Genomic DNA, 21,388 nt, shown 5'->3' with positions numbered 1-21,388 from the left:
AGCTGATAGGCAACAGTAAACCCACACCCTCGCTCGAGAGGTTACACCACGGTAACTGGTGTAAACAGCAAATGTCATTTTACTGTGTGTCTCATGTAGCTAGCACGGCTTGTTGTTAGCGAGTTATGGCAAGCAGAAACATAGTTGCGATGCAGAAAACTTGGTGGTGGTGACTGTATTGTCAGTAGCGTTACAAAGGTCATTCAGGTGTCTCCCCATGAAACAACACCCCTCCATAAAGCGCAAGTGATACGCTCCTCTCTCCTTATACACCCAGAAATTGATCATGTGTAGAGACAACTTCGTCTGCACCATTTTCTTTAGGTTTTAATTCAGAAGGAAGGTATGTATATATTATATATATGTATATAAAATATATATATATATTAATATATTATATATATCTATTATTATAATATTATATATTATATAATATTATATATATTGATGAAAGAGAAAGAGAGAGAGAGAGAGAGAGAGAGAGAGAGAGAGAGAGAGAGAGAGAGAGAGAGAATATGCTTTGCTTAGCACTCGTCTATGGTGAGGCAGATAAATTCTTGGATGCACTTCCTATACTGCTGCTCAGTGGGGCTGCTACTGTGGTATGGACCTGGTTGACCCAATGGAGCCTCCGCCTCTCGCATCTCCTCGTTCATGCGTGCAAGACGTAATCTGGAGGAGAGTAGAGGGAGACAAGTGATGGACCAAAGGGACATGGAAGCAGTTACTAGTTATTAGTTATTATAAACTTCAATAGTTATTATAAACTTCAATACAAGGGCTGGTTGAACTAGGATCACTCACAAGGTGACGATGTCTGCATTGGCAGCCTGGACGGCGATGCTTAGGGGGTCATGACCCTGCTCATCCACCTCCGTCTGAGATGCCCCCCTCTTCAGGAACAGACACACTTGACTGCACAAAACAAGAATTAGACACGAAGGAGTAAAGTGAACATGAGAGCTATTGACATCATGACAGACGAGGAGAGGTCGAATTAAATGTATTGTCTAATAGAGTAAGAAGAGCAGATAAACTAATGGGTTAAAGTGATGCGTGGATGATTCACGGATTGGGCAATGCAATCGTTTGTCTTCTTAATCTTTTTTTTATCGCTCCTCCTGCAGTTACAGATATGGAGTGATTTCCTCTTGCTGTGGAAAAACATATATATATAATCACTATGCTAGGGAGATAAGACTTAACAAGAATGCATGCCATTCAAATAGAGCGGAACAGAGCTTTCACACAGTGCTGTTGTTGTGATGTTATGCGTCACTCTTTTACTGGCCAAGTAGTAGAAGATTATCTGCAGTTACAAAAATTGGCCATGAAAAGTTTTGGTTATTCTGTGTTCGCACTAAACGTGGTACCAAGGGTAACAAACAAGTAGGAGAAGCCCCCTAATAACAAGTTGCAGGCGATCTTTACCCAGTGTGTCCCAGGTAGGTGGCGTGGTGCAGCGGGCCTCTGCCTCTCATGTCTCTCTGGTTCACATCGGCTCCGTTCTGCAGCAGGAACTCACACGCTATCAGGGATCCCTAGTACACAGACACAGATGGTTATATTCATTTGCTCTGACAACTCTTGTTTGGCGTATTTTAACAAGATTTCCAATATAGTTTGTTTGTTTTATTATTTTTTTAAAGAAGGGAAAGTTGTGCATTCACAGCAGCAGATAGTAGGTTATAGGAAAAGATCTTTCCCATGTTTTTAATCGCTTCCATCTTTACGGCTGTGTTTAATCTCACATAAAGTCTGTGTTCTTCAGCATGTTATCCGCTTTTAATTATTAACCCAGAACGTCTCCATAATGATTAAAGATCTCAACAATAAAAATGGTGAGGACATCACATAGAAAGTTCAGTTAATTAGGCTAAACCTCTTCCAGCTAACCACTTAACAAGCTGAGCAGTCCCTCACCCCAGCCACGGCTTGAATGAGTGGCGTTTTGCCCTCCTCCTCATTTGCAGCGTGTATGTCTGCACCGTGTGCCAGAGCCTCAGCCATGAGAGGTAGGTTGTGTAGACGGGCGGATCGGTGGAGGAGAGCCCCGGGGTGGAGCTCCCTCTGGTCTTCGGGGTCTGAAGACACTTCCTGCTCTATCTCTACCTCACCGCTGGAGGACTCCTCAGACTCCTCATCTGAGGTGAGGTAAGATTTAAAAAAAATGATGGAAAGAAATCGGGAGATCGTCTTCTCTAAACCAGATTTTTGGGGGAGGCAGGAGATATTTTCAAAAGGTAACCTATAATAAAACACGCACGTACCTTCTTCCGTGACACTGTCCACCACCGAGCCAAATACCAGGATGTCCGTGCTGCCGTCGGTACTTCCTCCCAGGCCGCTGTCGCTGCTAAGACCTGCGGGGCCAAGCATTGCCAAGCCACGGACACGTTAATCATTACACAGCACATACTGTTCTTCTCACGCACACCGCCATCACTGGAGCAGTCAACGGAATCAACCGAATGTGCTTCAGAAATTGCAATACAAATGTTCTGAGCTTGTGAATTTGTCTGTCGCTGAACTCTTCTCTGGATCGTCCTGAAAATGGGCACTAATCTTGTAAGGGCGTTGCAGCCTGCATGTACCGACTGTGAAGTGGACTTACTGCGAGGACCGGAGCCAGTGTCAAAGTAGGAAAATAGGGAGTCCAGCTCATCTGGACAAAACAGGGAGTCCCGGCGAAACTTTGCTGCAGCAGCTGTCCAAGGACCAAACATCACAACAAAGTTGTAATTGTAGACTCTATACTCACTCATTTTGTGCAGTTCTGGATTTCAGTTCTTATTAGTTAATTGTCTGCACTGACCTGCTGAGAGGTTCGCAGGTGAAGCACTTCCCGGCTCGTAGCGATGATATCTCATGCGGGCCTTGTTGGGGGCCCGAACAGAGCTGTTGTGTCGATGGCACTTTTTTACTGTCCAGGGACGGAACTTCCTTTCCCCTTCCACTAAAGCCTCGCTCCCACTCATCTTCGTCAGGAAGCGTTTCTCCACATACTTTGCTTTGATCCAAGCCTCTTTCTCCTGTCTGGAGGTAGATGGTCACAAACTGACAATTTTAGACAATTGGAGACATGACATATACAGATAATCAGTTTAGCGTGGATTGAATCATAGGTAAAAAAGAATTGCTATGATGGTCTCTTGCCAAATAGAGTAAAAGCTGACCTTGAACTGGAGGGTCTGGGTTTTTTTGCTCTCAGTTCTTTGCAGGCTCCCTCATAAATATGGTTGATCACAGTGTTCCCCAATTCACACATAAGCTAAACAAACATGGGAGTACAACGTAGAAGAGCAAAGTAAAACATTAAGATGTAGACGTAAATAAGTATTTCAAATTGTTTTTTAAAGCGCTAAGGAATGACAAAAGCACAGAACAGAGAGGAGAAGCTGCAAAAAAAGGTGTTTGGGAGACACACCTTGAGTAATTCTGGCTCCCATGAGTCTAACGTCAGTGAACGCACTTTAGAGCAATGAACACCTAAACTCCTGAAAGAAACAAAAATCATTATATATAAGTAAATATGAAATATTATCCATATACTGTAAGTATATAACAGATATAATATATATATATATATACACACACAGATATATACATTTTTAGAGCTTTTACTGAGGAGTTGAGATAATAAAGTGGAACTATATTTGACAACATAAGCATATCAGTGGACACATTACATACTTTCGGTCCGGGGGGAAGACACAGTCACCTACCATGGCCCTGACGCTATCAAAGGCTTTTTCATTTTTGGGGGAATTTTTCCTGTGCTAATGTGAGGGTTTCGGGACAGGGGATATCACATGTGTAATGACTGTAAGGCCATCTGAGGCAAATTTGCAATTTGCACTATTGGGCTATAGAAAATAAAATTAATTGAATTGCGTTACCTGCAAATAAGATATGAGGCTTTAATGCAGATGTTTGCTCACGTAAGTTGTATGAATGAAACAAGCAGAAAAATAACACAACTTTCACTGGGGCAGGCTGTAACATGTCAGGAGGAAGTCGCAGAACGTTGGTTATTTTTTGCAACACCTTGCTATTAAATGTTGTTTCATACTAACAAACAATTCTTTCATGCTTGTTTCCGCCTCCAAGCCTACGCTCTCGTATTGTCTGATGAGGTCACCTGTGGATCCCTGAGCATTCAATGCAAAGCAGCACTCCCAGGTTGATGGAGGCCCAGCACGGGGCTGTTTGGCCGCAGTCACAGCACAGCTCATTGCCCGGCAGGCCCTGTACCCTCTGGAGGAGGCTTTCCACGCCTCCCCGGATGACCTTATCAGACCTCTCCCCCCTCTCTCTGGGCTCGCTAGCAGAGTCGATACTGCTGGTGGAGGGCGAGGCTGTCCGGTCCAAACGCTGCAAACACAGGGGGACAAGTCAGAGACAGACATTCTGAAACTACCTGGGGAGCAATTTGTATTGAACAGTAACTCAGTTTGTGAGTCGTTATGTGATTGTTGCGTTGTGTAGTCATGTATTCTTACCTCAATGTAATAATTGTCGGCGATATCTTTGTAAGCGGAGGCGATGCTTGCCTGGACCGCCTGGATCCAAGCTTGCCGCAGCTTCTCCGATTCTGCCTGCAGCATACAGCTCCTGTAGGTTTGTACATGGCAGTTATGTAATACCTGCTGTCTAATGCTATTTAGCTACATGTCATTTGATTTATTAGTAAAATAAAATTGATCATCATTTGTCAATAATGTAACAATGTGTTAGTGAACATCTAAGAAGATAACAGCAAAAGAGAGTTTAAAAGAGTTTTAGTTTAGCTCAACCATCATCCTGTTGAAAAAAGCACCCCCACACACACAAAGACACATACGCACGCACACAGACTCACTTAGTGGGTGAGACAACCTCAAAGCAGAACCTGCGCTCATTATCTTCACACGGTTTGACAGAGCACAGCCTCAGGTCCTCCACCACAACTGTCAAAGAGTCCTGTCATTGGGAGAGAGGGCGTTCACAACAACCCAACAACAAATCTTATTTCACCCTTCAATCCACAAAAGAAGATCATCACCCTCATAAATCCACCATTCTTCCCTTCTAACGTTCAAACAACTCTAAACCGTCAACACTTTTGTTTAATCTCAGCGATGAATTGGTTTAATTTGAATTGACTAAATCAAACAGTACCTTAAGTTTCTTCTGGTAGACAAGCTGGCTGTTTTGTATAGAAAACCAGCGCCTGGATGAGGGGAGAAGGAAGGACATTTGACAAAGAGAGAAAGGTAAATCAATAAAATGTCTGCATGCTGAAATTTGTCCTGGAAGGCGAAGGCACTAGTCTTTACAAAAGTGATTCATAAATGTATTGATAAGTATGAATGAGTTTTGTAATAAAGTAAATACAAATGAAGTAAACTCTTTTTTACAAATCAATTTCTTGTCATCCATCTCACCAAGGAGTTCATATACAGTAATCAAAGTAATAAAGTAAATAAAGAGCATTAAGATTGTGGCATTCAGAATTTGATAAAAAATAGACATTTTTTCTCAAAAAAACAACACAAAGCGGACCCGACCGTACATGACATAGTCCTTGTTTTGATATTTAATCCAGTTTACTAACTAACTAAACTGTTTTACTGTGAACTGTTTTGCATGCGAGCCGTTTTTTATTGACTTCAAATCAAAATGTCTTTTGAAATGGTAAATTGACTGTCTGTTATGCTCTCCCTCTTCACTCCTTTACCTGTTCCAGGTCTTGAAAGCGTTGCTGGCCCTCTTGAAGAGGTAGCCCTCCATGACCACACCATTGGGTGCATCCACATTAAATTCCAACTTGGTGTCATCATAAGAAAAGTCCTGTAGACATAACAGGTTCACAAGATCAACGTATGTTAAAGTTACATTACACCCCCCTGCCCCCCAACTCTGACCTCCGTCGCGGCTGACGAGATCAAACATTTCCCTTTTACGAGCCGGGCCTCCTGCAATTTTAAGGCTCCTCTCTGAAACCCTTCTGGAGGAGTTAGCTTTCTATCTGTCTGCGACTCGCAGATGCAGAAAACTTGCTACTCGCTATTCTTCTTAATGGCGCTAACCAGGACCCGCACACACGTTTCCAACTGAGGTTGCAACTTGGCGTGTATCCAAGATCAAAGATTCTTTAATATCGAAGACGTATCAAAGATGTTGTTCCAGTGACATGGTCATTTTTAGGTTGACACACACACACACACACACACACACACACACATATAACATTACAGACACGTCTGTTAAATTATGCAAGATACATTTACGGAAGATATTAAATCAGAGCTTCTGCGTTGGCATACAGTCTGGGATCAGTTGGACCAAATTCTAATTAATAGTAGATAGAGGCTGAAAGGAAATGTAGAGACCAAAGAAGACAAATCCCCAGTTTCAATCAAGTTGAAGATGACCTTATCCGCCAAGCACTGATTCATCACTAAATAGGCTTCAAACTCATATATAAAGAATTCTACATGTGCAAATACCCCATTACTGTGAATAAACAAATAAAGGTTATAGTTTAATTATTTGAAATGAGTGACCAAGTATAGTAAAAAACTCTTGAGTCGAGGTGGCTTAATATCTCTCTCTCTCTCTCTCTCTCTCTCTCTCTCTCTCTCTCTCTCGGTGCATGCTGGGAGTGAGTGTGTGTGAGTGTGTGTGAGCGTCCTGAGTGAGCGGTTTTTCTCTCTTTGTTCTTTTTTTCCCTTAGTTAGATATATTAATTTAATGTGGTTTAGTGGTTGTTTTTCACTTTAGTTGTGGGGTTAGTCGTTGGGGTTCTTTTTCTTTGGGTTTCTTTTCTCCTGCCGGTGTCTCGCCGGTCGGCGTCTCTAGACGCCATGGTAAATGGAGACACGTTCTCCCAGCTCACGAGGAAGCACGGCATTAAGATCGCCGCGGGCTTCCCGTGCAGCGTGGAGGACATCGGGTTGGCTGTGGGGGAAAAGGTCGGGCACGGCAGCGTTAAGTCGGCCTCGCGCATGAACGGCGCCGTGGTCATCTTCCTGGACCAGGTGGAGAAGGTGAACCGTGTCGTGGAGACGGGCCTCACGGTGAAAGAATTGTTTGTCCAGGTGGTGCCATTAACGCAACCGGCAACAAAAATCGTACTATCAAATGTCCCTCCGTTCATCACCGACGAGTTCCTCAGTAGAGAGCTGTCCAGACACGGAAAGGTGGTCTCACCGATCAAAAAGATCTTGTCTGGATGTAAGTCTCAGTTACTGAAGCACGTGGTGTCTCACCGCAGACACCTGTATATGATCCTTAACAACCGGAATGTGGAGCTCAACCTCCGCTTCCATGTTAAGGTAGATGATTATGAATACGTGATTTTTGCAACATCCTCGTCGATGAAATGTTTCAGCTGCGGTGAGGAGGGGCATTCCGTGAGAGCCTGTCCGGGGCGCGGGGTCCCTGCTCCGCCTGGCCCGGGAGCGGCGGCTCCTTCCGCGGTCGCGTCTCCGGCTGGGGACGCGGCAGTCGCGTCTCCTGCGGGGGGCGCGGCGGTCGCGTCTCCTGCGGGGGGCGCGGCGGTCGCGTCTCCGGCCGGGGACGCGGCGGTCGCGCCTCCGGCTGGGGGCGCGGCGGTCGCGTCTCCGGCCGGGGACGCGGCGGTCGCGCCTCCGGCTGGGGGCGCGGCGGTCGCGTCTCCGGCGGGGGGCGCGGCAGCGGGGGGGCATGGTAGTGGTGCTGCTGAGCCTGACCTGCACGATGTGAGTATGAATGTGAACGGTGATGGTGATGGTGTCCAGGGCAGTAGGGAGGGGGATTTGGCTACAGTGGGAAATGGTGAGGAGGGAGGGGATCAGACAGGAGCGGGTCAAAGCAAGCCTGTAGAAGAGGCAGAACAGGGTGGCGGAGGGGAGGGGGGATATAAAAGTACGAGTGGGGGGGGGGGTGGGCTGAGCAGGTGGAAGAAGCAGAGATGGAGGAGGAGGAGGAGGAGGAGGAGGAGGAGGAGGAGGAGGACGACTGTGGGGCGGGGGAAAAAAAATTTGCCCCCAAAAGAAAAAGTATGGCAAAAAACATAGGCAGTGAAGCCAAGGCCAGCAAGGGAGGGGAGGACATGAAGACTGGTCGGGGGCAGAGGCAGTCAGAGGACAGCGACAGTGAGGAGGGCTTGTCGGACTGCAGCGATGCCCCGACATTTTTAAGTAACAGCCAACAAAAAAAAATGTACGGCGCTGAAAAAATAAGTATGTTTTTAAAGAAAACAAAAGGGAAAAAGGGGGTAGAGGTCATAGATTTCTTCCCCGATCTTAACTTGTTTTACATTTCCGCCAGACACCATATGAGCCGGAGGGAAGAGTCCGGCCTCACTGAGCAGGAGGGCTACAGATTAAAGAAGCTCCTAGGGAAAGTACGCAGAGCAATCAACAAGGGCAATGTCGAAATCTCCAATGTGTGTTTTAATTAATTTATTGGTTTTTATTTTTGGTGTAAACTCACTCAAGATGAATTCTTTTAAAGTGGGAAGTTTAAATGTGAACGGAGCCAGAGATGAGAAGAAGAGAGCATCTATTTATGAATTAAAAAAATTGAAGTGTATTGATGTTCTCTTCTTACAAGAAACTCACAGCGACAGCACCAACGAGGCTGACTGGATGAGGGAGTGGGAAGGGGAAGTCCTCCTAAGCCACAATACCAACCTCAGTGGAGGAGTGGGCTTCCTCTTCTCCAGGTCTTTTAATCCACTGTCACTGGAGGTCAAACACATCATCGAGGGGAGGTTGTTCTTAGTCAAGGCACGGTTCGACCTTTTTACTGTTGTTTTTATCAATGTGTATGCTCCAACAATCGGTGCAGAGAGGAAGCTGTTTTTACAAAAAATTGATAATGTTTTAAATGGCTGTGCCCCGGAGGATTTTTTATTTTTGGGGGGGGATTTTAACTGTACGGAAAATGATTTGAAAGACCGTAATCACGCAGAGCCACATCCAGCTTCCCAGCGCGTTCTGAGGCAGCTGGTCCAATCTCATGGTCTGGTGGATGTGTGGAGAAGGATGCATGCAGACTGCCGACAGTACACGTGGTCCCTTTTTAGAGAAGGTAGGATCTCCTCAGCCAGGTTAGATCGTTTTTATGTTTTTAAGCAACATTTTAATATTTTTAAGATGTGCAGTATTGTCCCTGCTGTTTTTACTGATCATTCTTTGCTTTTATGTAATGTTTTTATTGGAAACGTTTTACCTAGAAGTGCATATTGGCATTTTAACTCTGTATTAACTAGTGATAAAAATTTTAGAGAGGTCTTTGTATACTTCTGGGGTGTTTTTAGGCTGAGGAAGAGTGAGTTTAGCAGTCTTAAACAGTGGTGGGACCACGGGAAGATTGAGATTGGGCTCCTCTGTCAACAGCACACCTTCAACGTCACCAGAGACATCGCTAGATCTATGAAGGACCTGGAAACTGAGATAGTGGAACTAGAACATTTAAGCGAGTCCACAGGAGATCGAGGACATTTTGAAGTCCTCAAAGGGAAAAAAATGGCTCTGGCCGACCTGTTTAACGTTAAAGTCCAGGGTGCACTGGTCAGGTCCCGATTTCAGACCATCACAGAGATGGACACTCCCTCTAGCTTCTTCTTCGGCCTGGAGAAGAAGAGTGGGCAGGGGAGGGTGATCCACTCACTGTTAGGTGACGCAGGGCAGCCGGTTGTGGAACCATGCCAGATTAGGAAGCGAGCTGTGGCTTTCTTCTCCTCCCTATATACCAGTGAGCACGGGGAGGAGGAGGCACTGATGGATGAGCTCTGCAGTGAGCTTCCTCAGGTCCAGGAAGAGACCAACGCAATGCTGGACAGGCCAATAAGCCCAGGGGAGCTAAGGGCCGCCTTGATGGGCATGCAGGGAGGGCGTGCCCCGGGAATTGACGGCCTCTCGGCCGAATTTTACAAGGCGTTCTGGGACATCCTCGGCGATGACATCCTAGAGGTGCTAAATGACAGTCTGGCCTCTGGTTCCATGCCGATGTCCTGCCGCAGGGCAGTAATAACGCTACTGCCAAAAAAGGGAAACCCGCAGGACATCGGCAACTGGCGCCCTGTGTCCCTGCTGTGTGTGGATTACAAGCTCCTGTCCAAGGTCTTTGCCTCCAGGCTGAGGGAAGCTATGGAGCAGGTCATCCATCGGGACCAGACCTACTGTGTGCCCGGCAGGTCCATGGTGGACAATGTCTACCTCATTCGAGATGTTTTGGAGGTCTCCAGCTCATTGGGCAATAACACTGGCCTGATTTCTCTAGACCAGGAAAAGGCTTTTGACCGCGTTGAGCACAACTTCCTCTGGAAAGTCATGCGGAGGTTTGGGTTCAGCACAGGTTTCATAGCTAAGATCAAAGTGTTGTACAGGGACATTGAGAGTGTGCTGAAGATAAACGGCAGTCTGTGTGCTCCTTTTAGAGTGTATAGAGGAGTCCGGCAGGGTTGTGCTCTGTCCGGGATGCTCTATACACTCTCCCTGGAACCCCTTCTCTGCAAAATACGCTCTAGCCTGGAGGGCCTGGTTTTACCTGGTTTTAGTAGAAGAATGATTTTATCAGCGTATGCCGACGATGTTGTTGTTTTTATTAAAGACCAGAGGGATGCAGACCTTTTAAATAACATCGTGAAAAGTTTTAGTAAGGCATCGGCAGCGAGGGTGAACTGGAAAAAAAGTGAAGCCCTCGCTGTCGGTGAATGGCGTGGCGGCCTCCCAGTTCTTCCCCAAAGCCTAGTGTGGAGGAAAGATGGATTTAAATACCTGGGGATTTATCTGGGACAAGAGAGCATCGTCCAGAAGAACTGGGAGGGCGTCACAGAGAAGATAGAGGGGAAACTTTCCAAATGGAAATGGCTGCTCCCTCAAATGTCTTTTAAAGGTAGAGTTTTGGTTTTAAACAACCTGATTGCATCCCAGCTGTGGCACCGTCTTACCTGCCTGGACCCTCCCTCAGGCTTCCTCGCCAACTTACAGAAGAAAATGGTGGATTTCTTTTGGGGGGGTCTACACTGGGTGCCACAAGGGGTGCTGTTTTTAGCCAGAGAGGAGGGGGGACAGGGCCTCGTCCACCTGGCCAGCCGGACGACCACTTTTAGACTCCAGTTTTTACAGAAATATCTCACAGGTCCGGAGTTTTTAGTATGGAGGGACGTGGCCAGCTGCATTTTTAGACGTGCAAACAACCTGGGGCTGGATACTGCTCTGTTTTTAATTGATTCTAAATTTTTAAAGTTAAATGGGCTACCTCCATTTTATCAGGGTGTTTTTAAGTCTTGGGCCCTTTTTAATCATAAAAGGTGCCCACAGTCTTTTTCTCTGTACTGGTTGTTGAGAGAGCCTTTGATCTACAGAGCAAGGCTGGACATCAGCAGCAGTGGTACCCCAGGCCTGATGGGGGCGCTGCTGAAAGCACGAGTCCTGTGCCTGCAGCAGCTGGTGGACGCAGTGGGGCCGACGCTGAGCGACGCCCCGGCCCTGGGCTCTCTGCTGGGGCTGCACTCCGTCCGGATGGCGAGGAGGCTCCTGGAGCTGTGGAACCAGAGGCTGACTGAGGAGGAAAGAAGCCTCCTCACAGACTACAGCCAGAAAGATGTGGAGCCGGACCCTGCAGACCCCTTCCCCGAGATCTACCTGAGCCCAGGACTAGGGGAACTCACCGGCCCCCTGCTCGCCACAACACGCCCCGAAGCGCTGACATTGCACGAAGCAGACAAGAAGACTCTGTATTTTAACTGTGTGAAGAGCATAAACCGGTCCGGACTGTGCGACAGGCTCCCCACTGTGTGGTCCAACAGACTGGGACAAAATGGACCGGGCCCACAGTGGAGGATTTTATACAAGCCTCCCCTCAAGAAACGGACTGCCGACCTCCAGTGGAGAATTTTACACGGTGCTGTCGCCTCCAACGCTTTTATTTCGGTTATTAATCCCACTGTTCTGAGCAAATGCCCCTTCTGTGACCTCCGAGAGACTATTTATCATGTTTTTACAGAGTGCAAGAGACTTGCGAGTTTCTTCTCTCTTTTAACATCGGTTTTTAGTCTTTTTAATGTGGTTTTTACTGAAAAGATTTTTATCATGGGAGCTGCCTACAAGAAAGCAGAAAAAGAAAAGTGGCAGCTCCTCAACTATCTTTCAGGGGAAGCCAAAATGGCCATTAATTTAAGCAGGAAGGCCAGAGTGAAGGACAGAGAGGGGCAGGAGGCCAGGGCAGTGTGGCTGGTGAATATCAGGGCCAGGCTCTGGCTAGAGTTCCGCTTTTATAAACACATTGGAGACGTAGACACTTTTAAACAACGTTGGTGTTTTAATAATATTGTGTGCTCAGTGAAAAAGAATGAATTGGTGTTTGCCCCTGTTTTTATGGCATGAAACGTAATTTTGCTTTGTTTGTTTTTGGTTTGTTTTTTTGTTGTTTTGTCTTGGCTTTTTTTAACAAAGGAAGGAAATCTGTGACCTCTTTTTAACACATTGACAAAGTTGTTGAAATATGTAAAATAAATTGTTTTTCAAAAAAATCTCTCTCTCTCTCTCTCTCTCTCTCTCTCTCTCTCTCTCTCTCTCTCTCTCTCTCTCTCTCTCTCTCTCTCTCTCTCTCTCTCTCTCTCTCTCTCTCTCTCTCTCTCTCTCTCTCTCTCTCTCTCTCTCTCTCTCTCTCTCTCTCTCTCTCTCTCTCTCTCTCTCTCTCTCTCTCTCTCTCTCTCTCTCTCTCTCTCTCTCTCTCTCTCTCTCTCTCTGGCGGTTGGGTGCTTTTCTAGGACTGTCTTTCTACGTTTCCTCTTATTTCACAGGGTGAGTGAGTAACGGTAGTCTGTAGTGGTTCTGGGGTTTTGGTGGTGATTAGGGGACGGAGGACCGTGCCTCGTGTCGGGAATGGCGTCCTCCGAGACGCCGTCTCTGAGGCATGGGGTTCGGGTCCAGCCCGACCCCGGCGTCCCGGTAGAAGCTGTCTTGCTGGCCATCGGGGAGTGCGTGGGGCACGCTAACCTGTCCCACGCCTCCCGCATGAACCGGGGGTTGCTGGTGTTCCTGAAGGAGGAGCGGCTGGTGGCGGAGCTAGTGGCAAGCGGCGTAACCGTAGACGGGGTGTACCTGCAGGTGTCACCGCTCGCGGTGCCCTCTACGCGGGTTACCTTGTCAGGTGTCCCCCCCTTCATACCCAACCAGGTGCTGGAGCGCGAGCTACTGCGCTTCGGAAAACTTGCGAGTGGTTTCCGGTCCGTGGGACTGGGCTGCAAGAGCGATAAACTTAAACATGTCCAATCCTTCAGGAGACAAGTGTCCATGTTCCTCACATGTCCTTCACAGACGCTAGAGGTGTCCTTCAGAGTGAAGCACGGCGAGGGTCACTATATGATCTACGCAAATACGGGTAGCATTAAGTGTTTTCTGTGCGGGGGAATGGGGCACAAGCGTGACGCTTGTCCTCACAAGCCCGCCGAAGAGCGCGCAGAATCGGAGCCCGCACCGGCAGAAGGGCTCGGTGGCGCCGGGGCGCCGATGGATGACGAGCCAGCGGGAGGCGATGCGCCGCCGGCTGAGACAGGAGTGGAGGTGAGTCACGGCAGACAGGTGGGCTCACATGAGAGGGATCAGAGCCCAACTACCGGTATTAATACAGCAGAAAGGAGGGGGGTGGAGGAGAAGGAAGGAGCAGAGGAAACAGGAGCGGAAGACAGGACGGAAGTTAGGGAGGGAGTGAAAAACGGGGAAAGGGAGATAGAAAATACAAGAGCAGAGGAGCTGAACGTTGAAGTGGAAAGGACAGGGGAGGAGGAGAGAGGTGTGGCAGAGGGAATAAGCACAAAGTGCAGAGAGGAAGGCAGAGGAGCAGAAGAGGATGAGAATCAAGAGGCCAAAACAACGAGTGAAGATGACAGGACAGGAGTGGAGATGAGACTTGGAGCTGAGGACAAGACCAGTGAGGAGGGAAAGGAAGAGTCTCAGAAAACAAACAATAGGTGGGAGCAGAGAGAAGGAAAAAAGGATGATGGGAAAAAGGCTGAGGAAAAGAACTGTGTGGGGGAAGAGGGGGCAGAGACTGAAGGTGTTGCACACTGTAACAGAGCAGGTGAAGTAGGCAGCAGCGCTGACCCCCCAGGTGGAATGGGTGGAGGGGCACCGCCCGAGAAAGAGGAGGAGGCGATGGACTGCGACAGTGAATCAGATAACCTCTCTGACTCGGGCTCCATGTCTGCAGATGGAGACGTGTACTCTTTGGAAGAGATAAACAGCTTCCTGGATGACACGTTTGGGAAGTCCATCAAGGTTTTAGATTATTTCCCAGACGGTGCTAAATTCATCAGAACTGCTGTGCTTTTGCAGAAAGTTTATGATGATAACTCTCTGGATAAGAAAAAGCGCTTCAGACTGAAGAAGCATGTAACTATTCTCAGGAAGATAATGGAGAGAGACGGAGTGAAGGGTTCCAAGAGGCTGAGGACCAGTGATTGATTTTGGGATGAATGTGCTGCACTCCTTTTTTGTGTTACAGTTTCCTGTTTTTGTCTGCGTCACTGCTTCTTTTCTCTTTCTAATGCACAAGGTGATTTTGGGCTCTTTAAACATAAATGGTGGGAGGGACCGCCAGAAGAGAGCGGTCACTGCAGAAATAATCAAACAAAAGAGGTTAGACATTGTCTTTCTGCAGGAGACCCACAGCGACCCTCACAACGAGGTGGACTGGGGTCTGTGGTGGGGGGGGCAGTATGTCCTGTCTCATGGGACCAACCTGTCTGCAGGTGTGGCCGTCCTCTTCTCACCTGGGCTGGACGTTAGCATCCTCTCCTCTACAGAAGTGGAGGCGGGCAGGGCACTAGTGGTCAAAGCATCCATAGCTGGCATCATTTTTGTGTTCATTAACATATATGCCCCGAATCAAGGCCCTCTTAGAACAGACCTCTTCCTCAAATTAAGGGATGCCCTGCTGCACTACGACCAAGACGAGTGTATAGTGATGGGGGGAGACTGGAACTGTACTGTTAACTTTTTTTTAGACAGGACAGGGGAGGAGCCTCACCATCAGTCATCTGCCACTCTGTCCCGGGTGATTGCTGAGGCAGGTGTGGAGGATGCATGGAGGGTCAAACATCCTCGGGCGAGGCAGTACACGTGGGTGAAAATGTTGGAGGGGAACATCAGAGCAGCCAGGCTGGACAGGGTTTACGTGTCCTCCAGTTATGGTAATCGCCTATTAAACTGCCACATTCTCCCAGTGGGTTTCACAGACCATCACCTGGTCACCCTAGACTTCCATATCTCACCAACCAAAAAATCCAACTCCTACTGGCACTTTAATGTGAAGCTGTTGCAGGACAGGGACTTCTGTGAGAAATTTAAGATTTTCTGGGGGATCTGGGGGAAGAGGAAGAGCGAATTTCAGTCACTTAGTCTGTGGTGGGATGTGGGAAAGGCCCACATTCGAGTCTTTGTGCAGCAGTACACTAGCGGCTCCACCTACAAAGTCAAGAAAGTCACTGAGTGTTTAGAGAAGGAGATCAGGGACATGGAGCACAGCTTTTTCCCCCACACTAGCACAGATGCCCACAAGCTTCAGCAGAAAAAAGACAGACTGGGGTCCTTCCTAAAGGAACAGGCTAAAGGTGCTCTAGTCAGATCAAGGTTTATAAGTGTGAGGGACATGGATGCTCCTACATCCTTTTTCTTTAACCTGGAGCGGTCTGTCTCTCGGGCCAAACAAATGGTGTGTCTCCGCCTCCCTGACGGCAAGATGACAGCTGATCCGACTGAGATGAGGCAGCACGCCGTCGCCTTCTACAGCGCCCTCTACAGGAAAGAGGCCGACCACTGCGAGAGTGCTGCAGAACTGCTTCAAGGTCTCCCACAGTTGGGCCCAGAAGACAAGGCCTTCCTAGATGCTGACATCTCCCTGGCGGAGCTGACTGTTGCGGCGGGTCAGATGGCTGCTGGTAAGGCCCCTGGACTCGATGGACTGCCTGCAGACTTTTATAAGCACTTCTGGGACTGTTTGGGAGCCGACCTGTGGCAGGTGCTGCAGGAGAGCTCGCAGACAGGCCTGCTACCAACATCGTGCCGAAACGCAGTACTCTCCCTGCTACCTAAGAAGGGAGATCTGTCCTTGTTGAAGAACTGGAGACCGGTGGCGTTGTTGTGCACGGACTACAAACTTTTCTCTAAGGTGCTCGCCAACCGGCTTAAAAAATGTCTCGCCTGTATTATTCACAGAGACCAGTCCTACTGCGTGCCAGACAGATCCATAATGGACAATATATTTCTTATGAGGGACCTGTTGGACATTGGTAAACTGTGTAATATTGATTTTGGTGTCATTGCCCTAGATCAGGAGAAGGCCTTTGACAGGGTGGACCATGATTTTCTCTTTTCCACTTTAAGAGCTTTTGGTTTTGGTGAAGGGTTTATGTCACTGTTGGGTGCGATGTACAAAAAAGCCACTTGTCTGGTGAAGGCGGGGGGCGCGCTGAGCGGTCCAGTTCAGGTCGAGAGAGGCATCAGACAGGGATGTCCCATCTCTGGGCAGCTGTACTCCATAGCCATTGAACCACTCCTCAACACTTTAAGATCCCGTCTGTCTGGAGTCGTGTTGCCTGGACTGCCTCAGCGCCCCCCCCTGATGGTGTCAGCATATGCTGATGACGTAAACGTGTTTGTGAAGGATCAGAGGGATATCCTGCTCCTAAGCAGCTGTATTAACACTTACGAGAGGGCTTCTTCAGCCAAAGTGAACTGGGGGAAGAGTGAGGCCTTGCAGGTTGGTCAATGGGCCAATGGAGAAGCACCAAAACTACCGGGCAACCTCAGATGGGGTAGGCAGGGGTTAAAGGTTTTGGGTGTTTTTCTAGGAACTGAGGAGTTTCAGAAACAGAACTGGGAAGGGGCTTTGGACAGAGTGCGCGCTAGACTGTCGAGGTGGAGGTGGCTGCTGCCTCGGCTGTCCTACAGGGGGAGGGTCCTTGTTGTCAACAACCTGGTCGCCTCGGCCCTTTGGCACAGGCTGGCGGCTCTAACTCCACCCCGGGACCTGATTGCTGAGATCCAGAGGACCGTTGTGGACTTCTTCTGGTCAGGCCTTCACTGGTTGAAAGCTGCTGTGCTGTATTTACCGATCCAGGAGGGGGGTCAAGGCCTGGTGGACATCGCCTCACGGGTGACAGCTTTTAGACTACTGACCGCCCAGAGACTGCTCTACAGTTCCGGCCTGCCATGGACTGATGCTGCATGTGTACTACTAAGGAGGGCTGGACGCATGGGGTATGATAAGCATCTTTTCCTGCTTGAGCCCCAGCTAGTAGATATAACTGGTCTGACAGTGTTCTACGAGTCCGTCCTCCAGGCGTGGCAGGTTCTCACTCACAAGCGAAGTGGTGAGACAACACCAGGGATGTGGCTTTTTGAGGAGCCGCTGCTTGGGGGCAAGCTCATCACATCCCAAGCCCTGACATCCGTCAGCTTAAGAACCCGACTGAGAGAGGCCGGCTGTGTGAAACTGGGTCACTTGGTGAAGATCTCCATCCCTCACCTGGCAGAGCTGACCCACATCCGTTCCAACAGGCTCCTGCTCAGGCTGGTGGAGGAGGTCTGTGCTTCCCTGCCAGAAGGTTTCAGGTCATTTGTAAAAGACCGATCACTCTCTGACCAATGGGACGGTGGGTGTGAGTACGCCTTCCCCCCCCTTGATGTCTCTGCGGCTGCAGGACAGTGGACAGCAGGTGAGGATACCCTGCTGTCCCTGAAGACACCACGACTGGGTGACTTTGAGTCTCTGGGGAGAAAGGCAGTATACCAGGTCTCCGTGAAGGTCTCAAACTTGCGCTCTCTAACGGGGGTGAAGGTCTCAAGGTGGGTCGACTTTTTTGGCAGGAAGTGCTCCCCGGGGGGCTGCTGGCGGTCTCTGTACAAGCCTCCTGTGGACAAACGGACAGGGGACCTCCAGTGGAGGGTTGTGCATGGAGCCATAGCTACCAACAAATATCTGGTACACCTGGACCCGGGAGGGGGGGACAGGTGTCCTTTCTGTCCTCTGCCAGAAACCGTCTACCACCTGTTTGCTGAGTGCTCCAGACTGAAGGGACTATTCAAACGTTTACAGGCATGGTTTCGGGGCTTAGGGGAACAATTCTCTCTACCTCTATTTATTTACGGACCAAAATATTCTGCTCGCAAGAAGAACGTTCACACTCTGCTAAACTTCCTTTCAGGAATGTCCAAACTGGCCATTTGGAAAACGAGACAGAACCGTGTGCGTGGTGGAGGGTCGGAGGACGCAAATCTGATGCTGACAGGGCTGCTGGCCGCTCGGCTCAGGGTGGAGTTTGGCTACTACAAACTGACCAACAACACCGAACTCTTTGTTACCATTTGGGGTCTGGAGAACCTCCTGTGTTCAGTCAGCGAGAACGCTCTGGTCATCCATCTGTGATTTATGTTGTTCTCTTCACATGATTTAGGCTTGTTGTAGATCCTCATTGACCGTTTATATGTAACCGTTTAATTTTAACCGAAATGATGTAATAAAAGACCCTTTGAAATCTCAAAATCTCTCTCTCTCTCTCTCTCTCTCTCTCTCTCTCTCGCCAAATGTCATAACAACAGAGGAAGAGAGCTGAGGCCACAACAATCCCCCGATGATGGTCTAAAGTTTAATTCTTTTCATTAAATAATTTATACTATAACTCACCCTTTTCCCCAAGTTTTTTTACTTTCTTTCATGGTCAATTGCTGGATGGATTTTAATCTGAATTTTTGTATCTCTTTATCTGTCCTCTGTGCTTTATCCTTTCATTCCACCAACTACTGTGTGTCAGAATGCCATCTGTTGACTTTGACAGGGAGTGGACGGAGGAGGAAGTGGGTTGATGCTGGCATTACGCACAACTGTGGAGAACAGAGCAAACTGTGCTCAGATCATCTCACTGTCTGTAAGTGACAACTAAAAATTAAATGTAATAGATATCTGGGGCATTAGAGTTCATTTTAAACATTTCACCTAATCAACTAATTCATTATAAGAAGCTTTACCTGAAGAAGGGCAGACATGTGAAGAAAAAAATCGCCACACAAAATTGATTGACTGTCCATACTCACAGAAGTACAAAATTAGCCTTGGATTATTTCCTACAGCCAACAAGCTATAACAATTAGCTTCTGTCAGTTTCTTACATTGATTAGCTGCCCTACATTAAATGAGGGGAAGGAGCAATGTAGGTAACTTTGAAAAGGAAATCTTCTTAACTGGCTCTTGGGATATTGACAGATTCTCAGTGTTGCACTTTAAGATGAAACAAATTGAACCAGTAGATATTAGAGGGACATTTAGAAGAGTATGTATACTTTAAGGAGAGGCACAAGCAGAAGAGAGTGAGGCTGTGAGGCTGTGTGTCTGTGTGTGTGGGCGTGTGTTTTCATATGAGGAACACAGGTATTTGCGTCCATGCAGGTGTGTAATACCAAAAAAATAAAAGAGAAACTGAGAGATGAAGATACAAAAACAAAATACCAAAGAAAGAGGTGGGCCTTTCTACACACTAAGTCATGACAAGTAATACAGGTCCAGTGAGGTAGAAATAAAAAAACAAAAAACAAAGCACAGAAAAGGTCAGAGGCAGCATGTAGACACACATGACTGAGCAGCAACAAAATATATATTTTTTGTGTGCAACGCTTTCACACTGACATCCACACAAACTGCAAAACTATCACATTAAGTTATCAAGAATTAAAAGCAGATATCAATGTATAATAACAACACGGCCAGTCCTAAAATACCTGCATTTTCTCCTGGAACATCGCACAATGCCACACTCACTTTTGTGATTCATGTTTTGCATGGCGGCATGGGGGACATAATGTGCCGGTTGTGAAATTCAAAGCCACAAATTAAAGTGAAAAATGATACACTCACCTGCATCAGAGTCTGGGGGAAGATTGAGGTCAGGCAAGAACCAGATGAGATGAGAGAAAGAGAGATACAATAATTAATACAAAAGACACTTAGAGAATTTCATCACATAAAGTAAAAAATGTCACTGTGAGACATCAAGTCCAAGTGATGGTGGAGAAGGTCTTTCCACATTAGTAGTAATAAGCTTGCTAGTTCAGTCCTCCTGTAGCACACAAGAGGGAAATATTTATTCCTCATGTCAATCAAAAATCTCTGACTCTATAGGTAAAGCACTGTGGACATGAAGCATGTTATCCTTGTTCTTTAGGTACAGGCAAATAACAAAACAAAGTCAAGTAGCATCACTCTTTGCAAGAATTTCTGTCAATGATGTACAGTATTGAAGGGCTAAAAACATGAGTTGTGTTGTTGTCTCACTCTCTGCTGTATGAGGGCGTGTTTGTGCTCCAGCTCCCTCTTCTCCACGGCCGAGTCAATGACCAGCTGATCCAGCTGCACATAGAATACGACAGCAGAGTCAACGCGACAGGCAAAATAAAGACAGACAGAAAAACTATGCTCAAGCAGAAATACACGCGTGAATATGTCTGTACGCATTTTAAATGTCTCTGCATTACAAGAGAAATAGAGCGACATTTCCTCACACTTTAGAGTTGGTATTAGGGTTACCACCAACATTTGACCTTGTGTTACCCTTCAACTTAACCATACGTAAGACATATTTCTCATAATACAGATTTGTGATTTCTTAATTGTATATTTTCCAATTAATAAAGGAAAACAAATTAATCTCCAAAATAACTAAAATGAAATCCCAGTCTGTGCTATAAATATTCTGATGCATTTAAAAAAATAAAAAGTTATGCAATGAAAACACAGAAGCGACCAAAGCAGTAAAAGGGCATTAAAATGTCACTATAAACCAAAGTCCACCTGATTGTCAAGAGTGTGTACTTGTGTTTAGTTGTATTTTAACTGCGTGGTTTTAGTTTGTTAATTTCGTCCTACCTGTGCAGCCAGTTTTTTCATATAGGGGTCAATCTCGTCCAAGATATTAAAGCCTTGTTGGAACAGTGTGCACTGGGCACGCATAAAGGACAGCATCTGGGGGAGACAAATTAAGATACAAAGATGGTTGTAATACAATCAGAATGAATGATCATTTATTGTTGAGTATGATACACACACAAAGAATTTTGCCCGATGATTGGTGCGTGACAACTGTATTGCTTCTCCTTCTCACACCACAGGAACTCCACAATGTATGTATTTGGTTAATGTAGAGATGTTCCACAGGAATGACAGGATATATATCTAGGCTACTCACTGCATCCAAGATTTCAAACTTCTTCTTGGCCTGAATCACATTAATCTGAAACAAATGGAAAATACAGAGATTTTAGGCTGAGATTATTTGTGATTTATTAATCTACGAAGTTCTTCCTTCTCTTCTCTCTTTTTGCATAGAGGAGTAATGTGTGTGTGTGTGTGTGTGCGT

The 21,388-nt window shown here is 47.1% G+C and overlaps 1 protein-coding gene across 2 annotated transcripts in view; it reads right to left on the bottom strand.

Moving 5' to 3' along the window:
- Window positions 1-21,388, bottom strand: part of LOC120835144 (arf-GAP with coiled-coil, ANK repeat and PH domain-containing protein 3) — a 61,618-nt gene that overhangs the window by 4,372 nt on the left and 35,858 nt on the right. Inside the window, exons 7-24 of one of the 2 annotated variants that reach the window (XM_040203764.2) lie at window positions 21,218-21,262; window positions 20,899-20,994; window positions 20,308-20,382; window positions 19,891-19,902; window positions 5,720-5,832; window positions 5,161-5,212; window positions 4,862-4,962; window positions 4,503-4,614; window positions 4,142-4,374; window positions 3,428-3,497; window positions 3,177-3,271; window positions 2,816-3,036; window positions 2,615-2,707; window positions 2,271-2,372; window positions 1,924-2,144; window positions 1,432-1,541; window positions 805-915; window positions 611-672 (exon numbers count right to left, since the gene is read on the bottom strand). In XM_040203764.2, coding sequence (XP_040059698.1) covers window positions 611-672; window positions 805-915; window positions 1,432-1,541; window positions 1,924-2,144; window positions 2,271-2,372; window positions 2,615-2,707; window positions 2,816-3,036; window positions 3,177-3,271; window positions 3,428-3,497; window positions 4,142-4,374; window positions 4,503-4,614; window positions 4,862-4,962; window positions 5,161-5,212; window positions 5,720-5,832; window positions 19,891-19,902; window positions 20,308-20,382; window positions 20,899-20,994; window positions 21,218-21,262 — 1,924 coding nt within the window. The remainder of the gene's footprint in view (window positions 1-610; window positions 673-804; window positions 916-1,431; window positions 1,542-1,923; window positions 2,145-2,270; window positions 2,373-2,614; window positions 2,708-2,815; window positions 3,037-3,176; window positions 3,272-3,427; window positions 3,498-4,141; window positions 4,375-4,502; window positions 4,615-4,861; window positions 4,963-5,160; window positions 5,213-5,719; window positions 5,833-19,890; window positions 19,903-20,307; window positions 20,383-20,898; window positions 20,995-21,217; window positions 21,263-21,388) is intronic. The other variant, XM_040203763.2, reaches the window with a different exon arrangement.

Source organism: Gasterosteus aculeatus, chromosome 17 (assembly GCF_964276395.1).
Source record: "Gasterosteus aculeatus chromosome 17, fGasAcu3.hap1.1, whole genome shotgun sequence".
Classification (NCBI taxonomy): domain Eukaryota; kingdom Metazoa; phylum Chordata; class Actinopteri; order Perciformes; family Gasterosteidae; genus Gasterosteus; species Gasterosteus aculeatus.
Note: the sequence above shows the minus strand (reverse complement) of the source record. Positions and strands in the feature narration are given on the sequence as shown.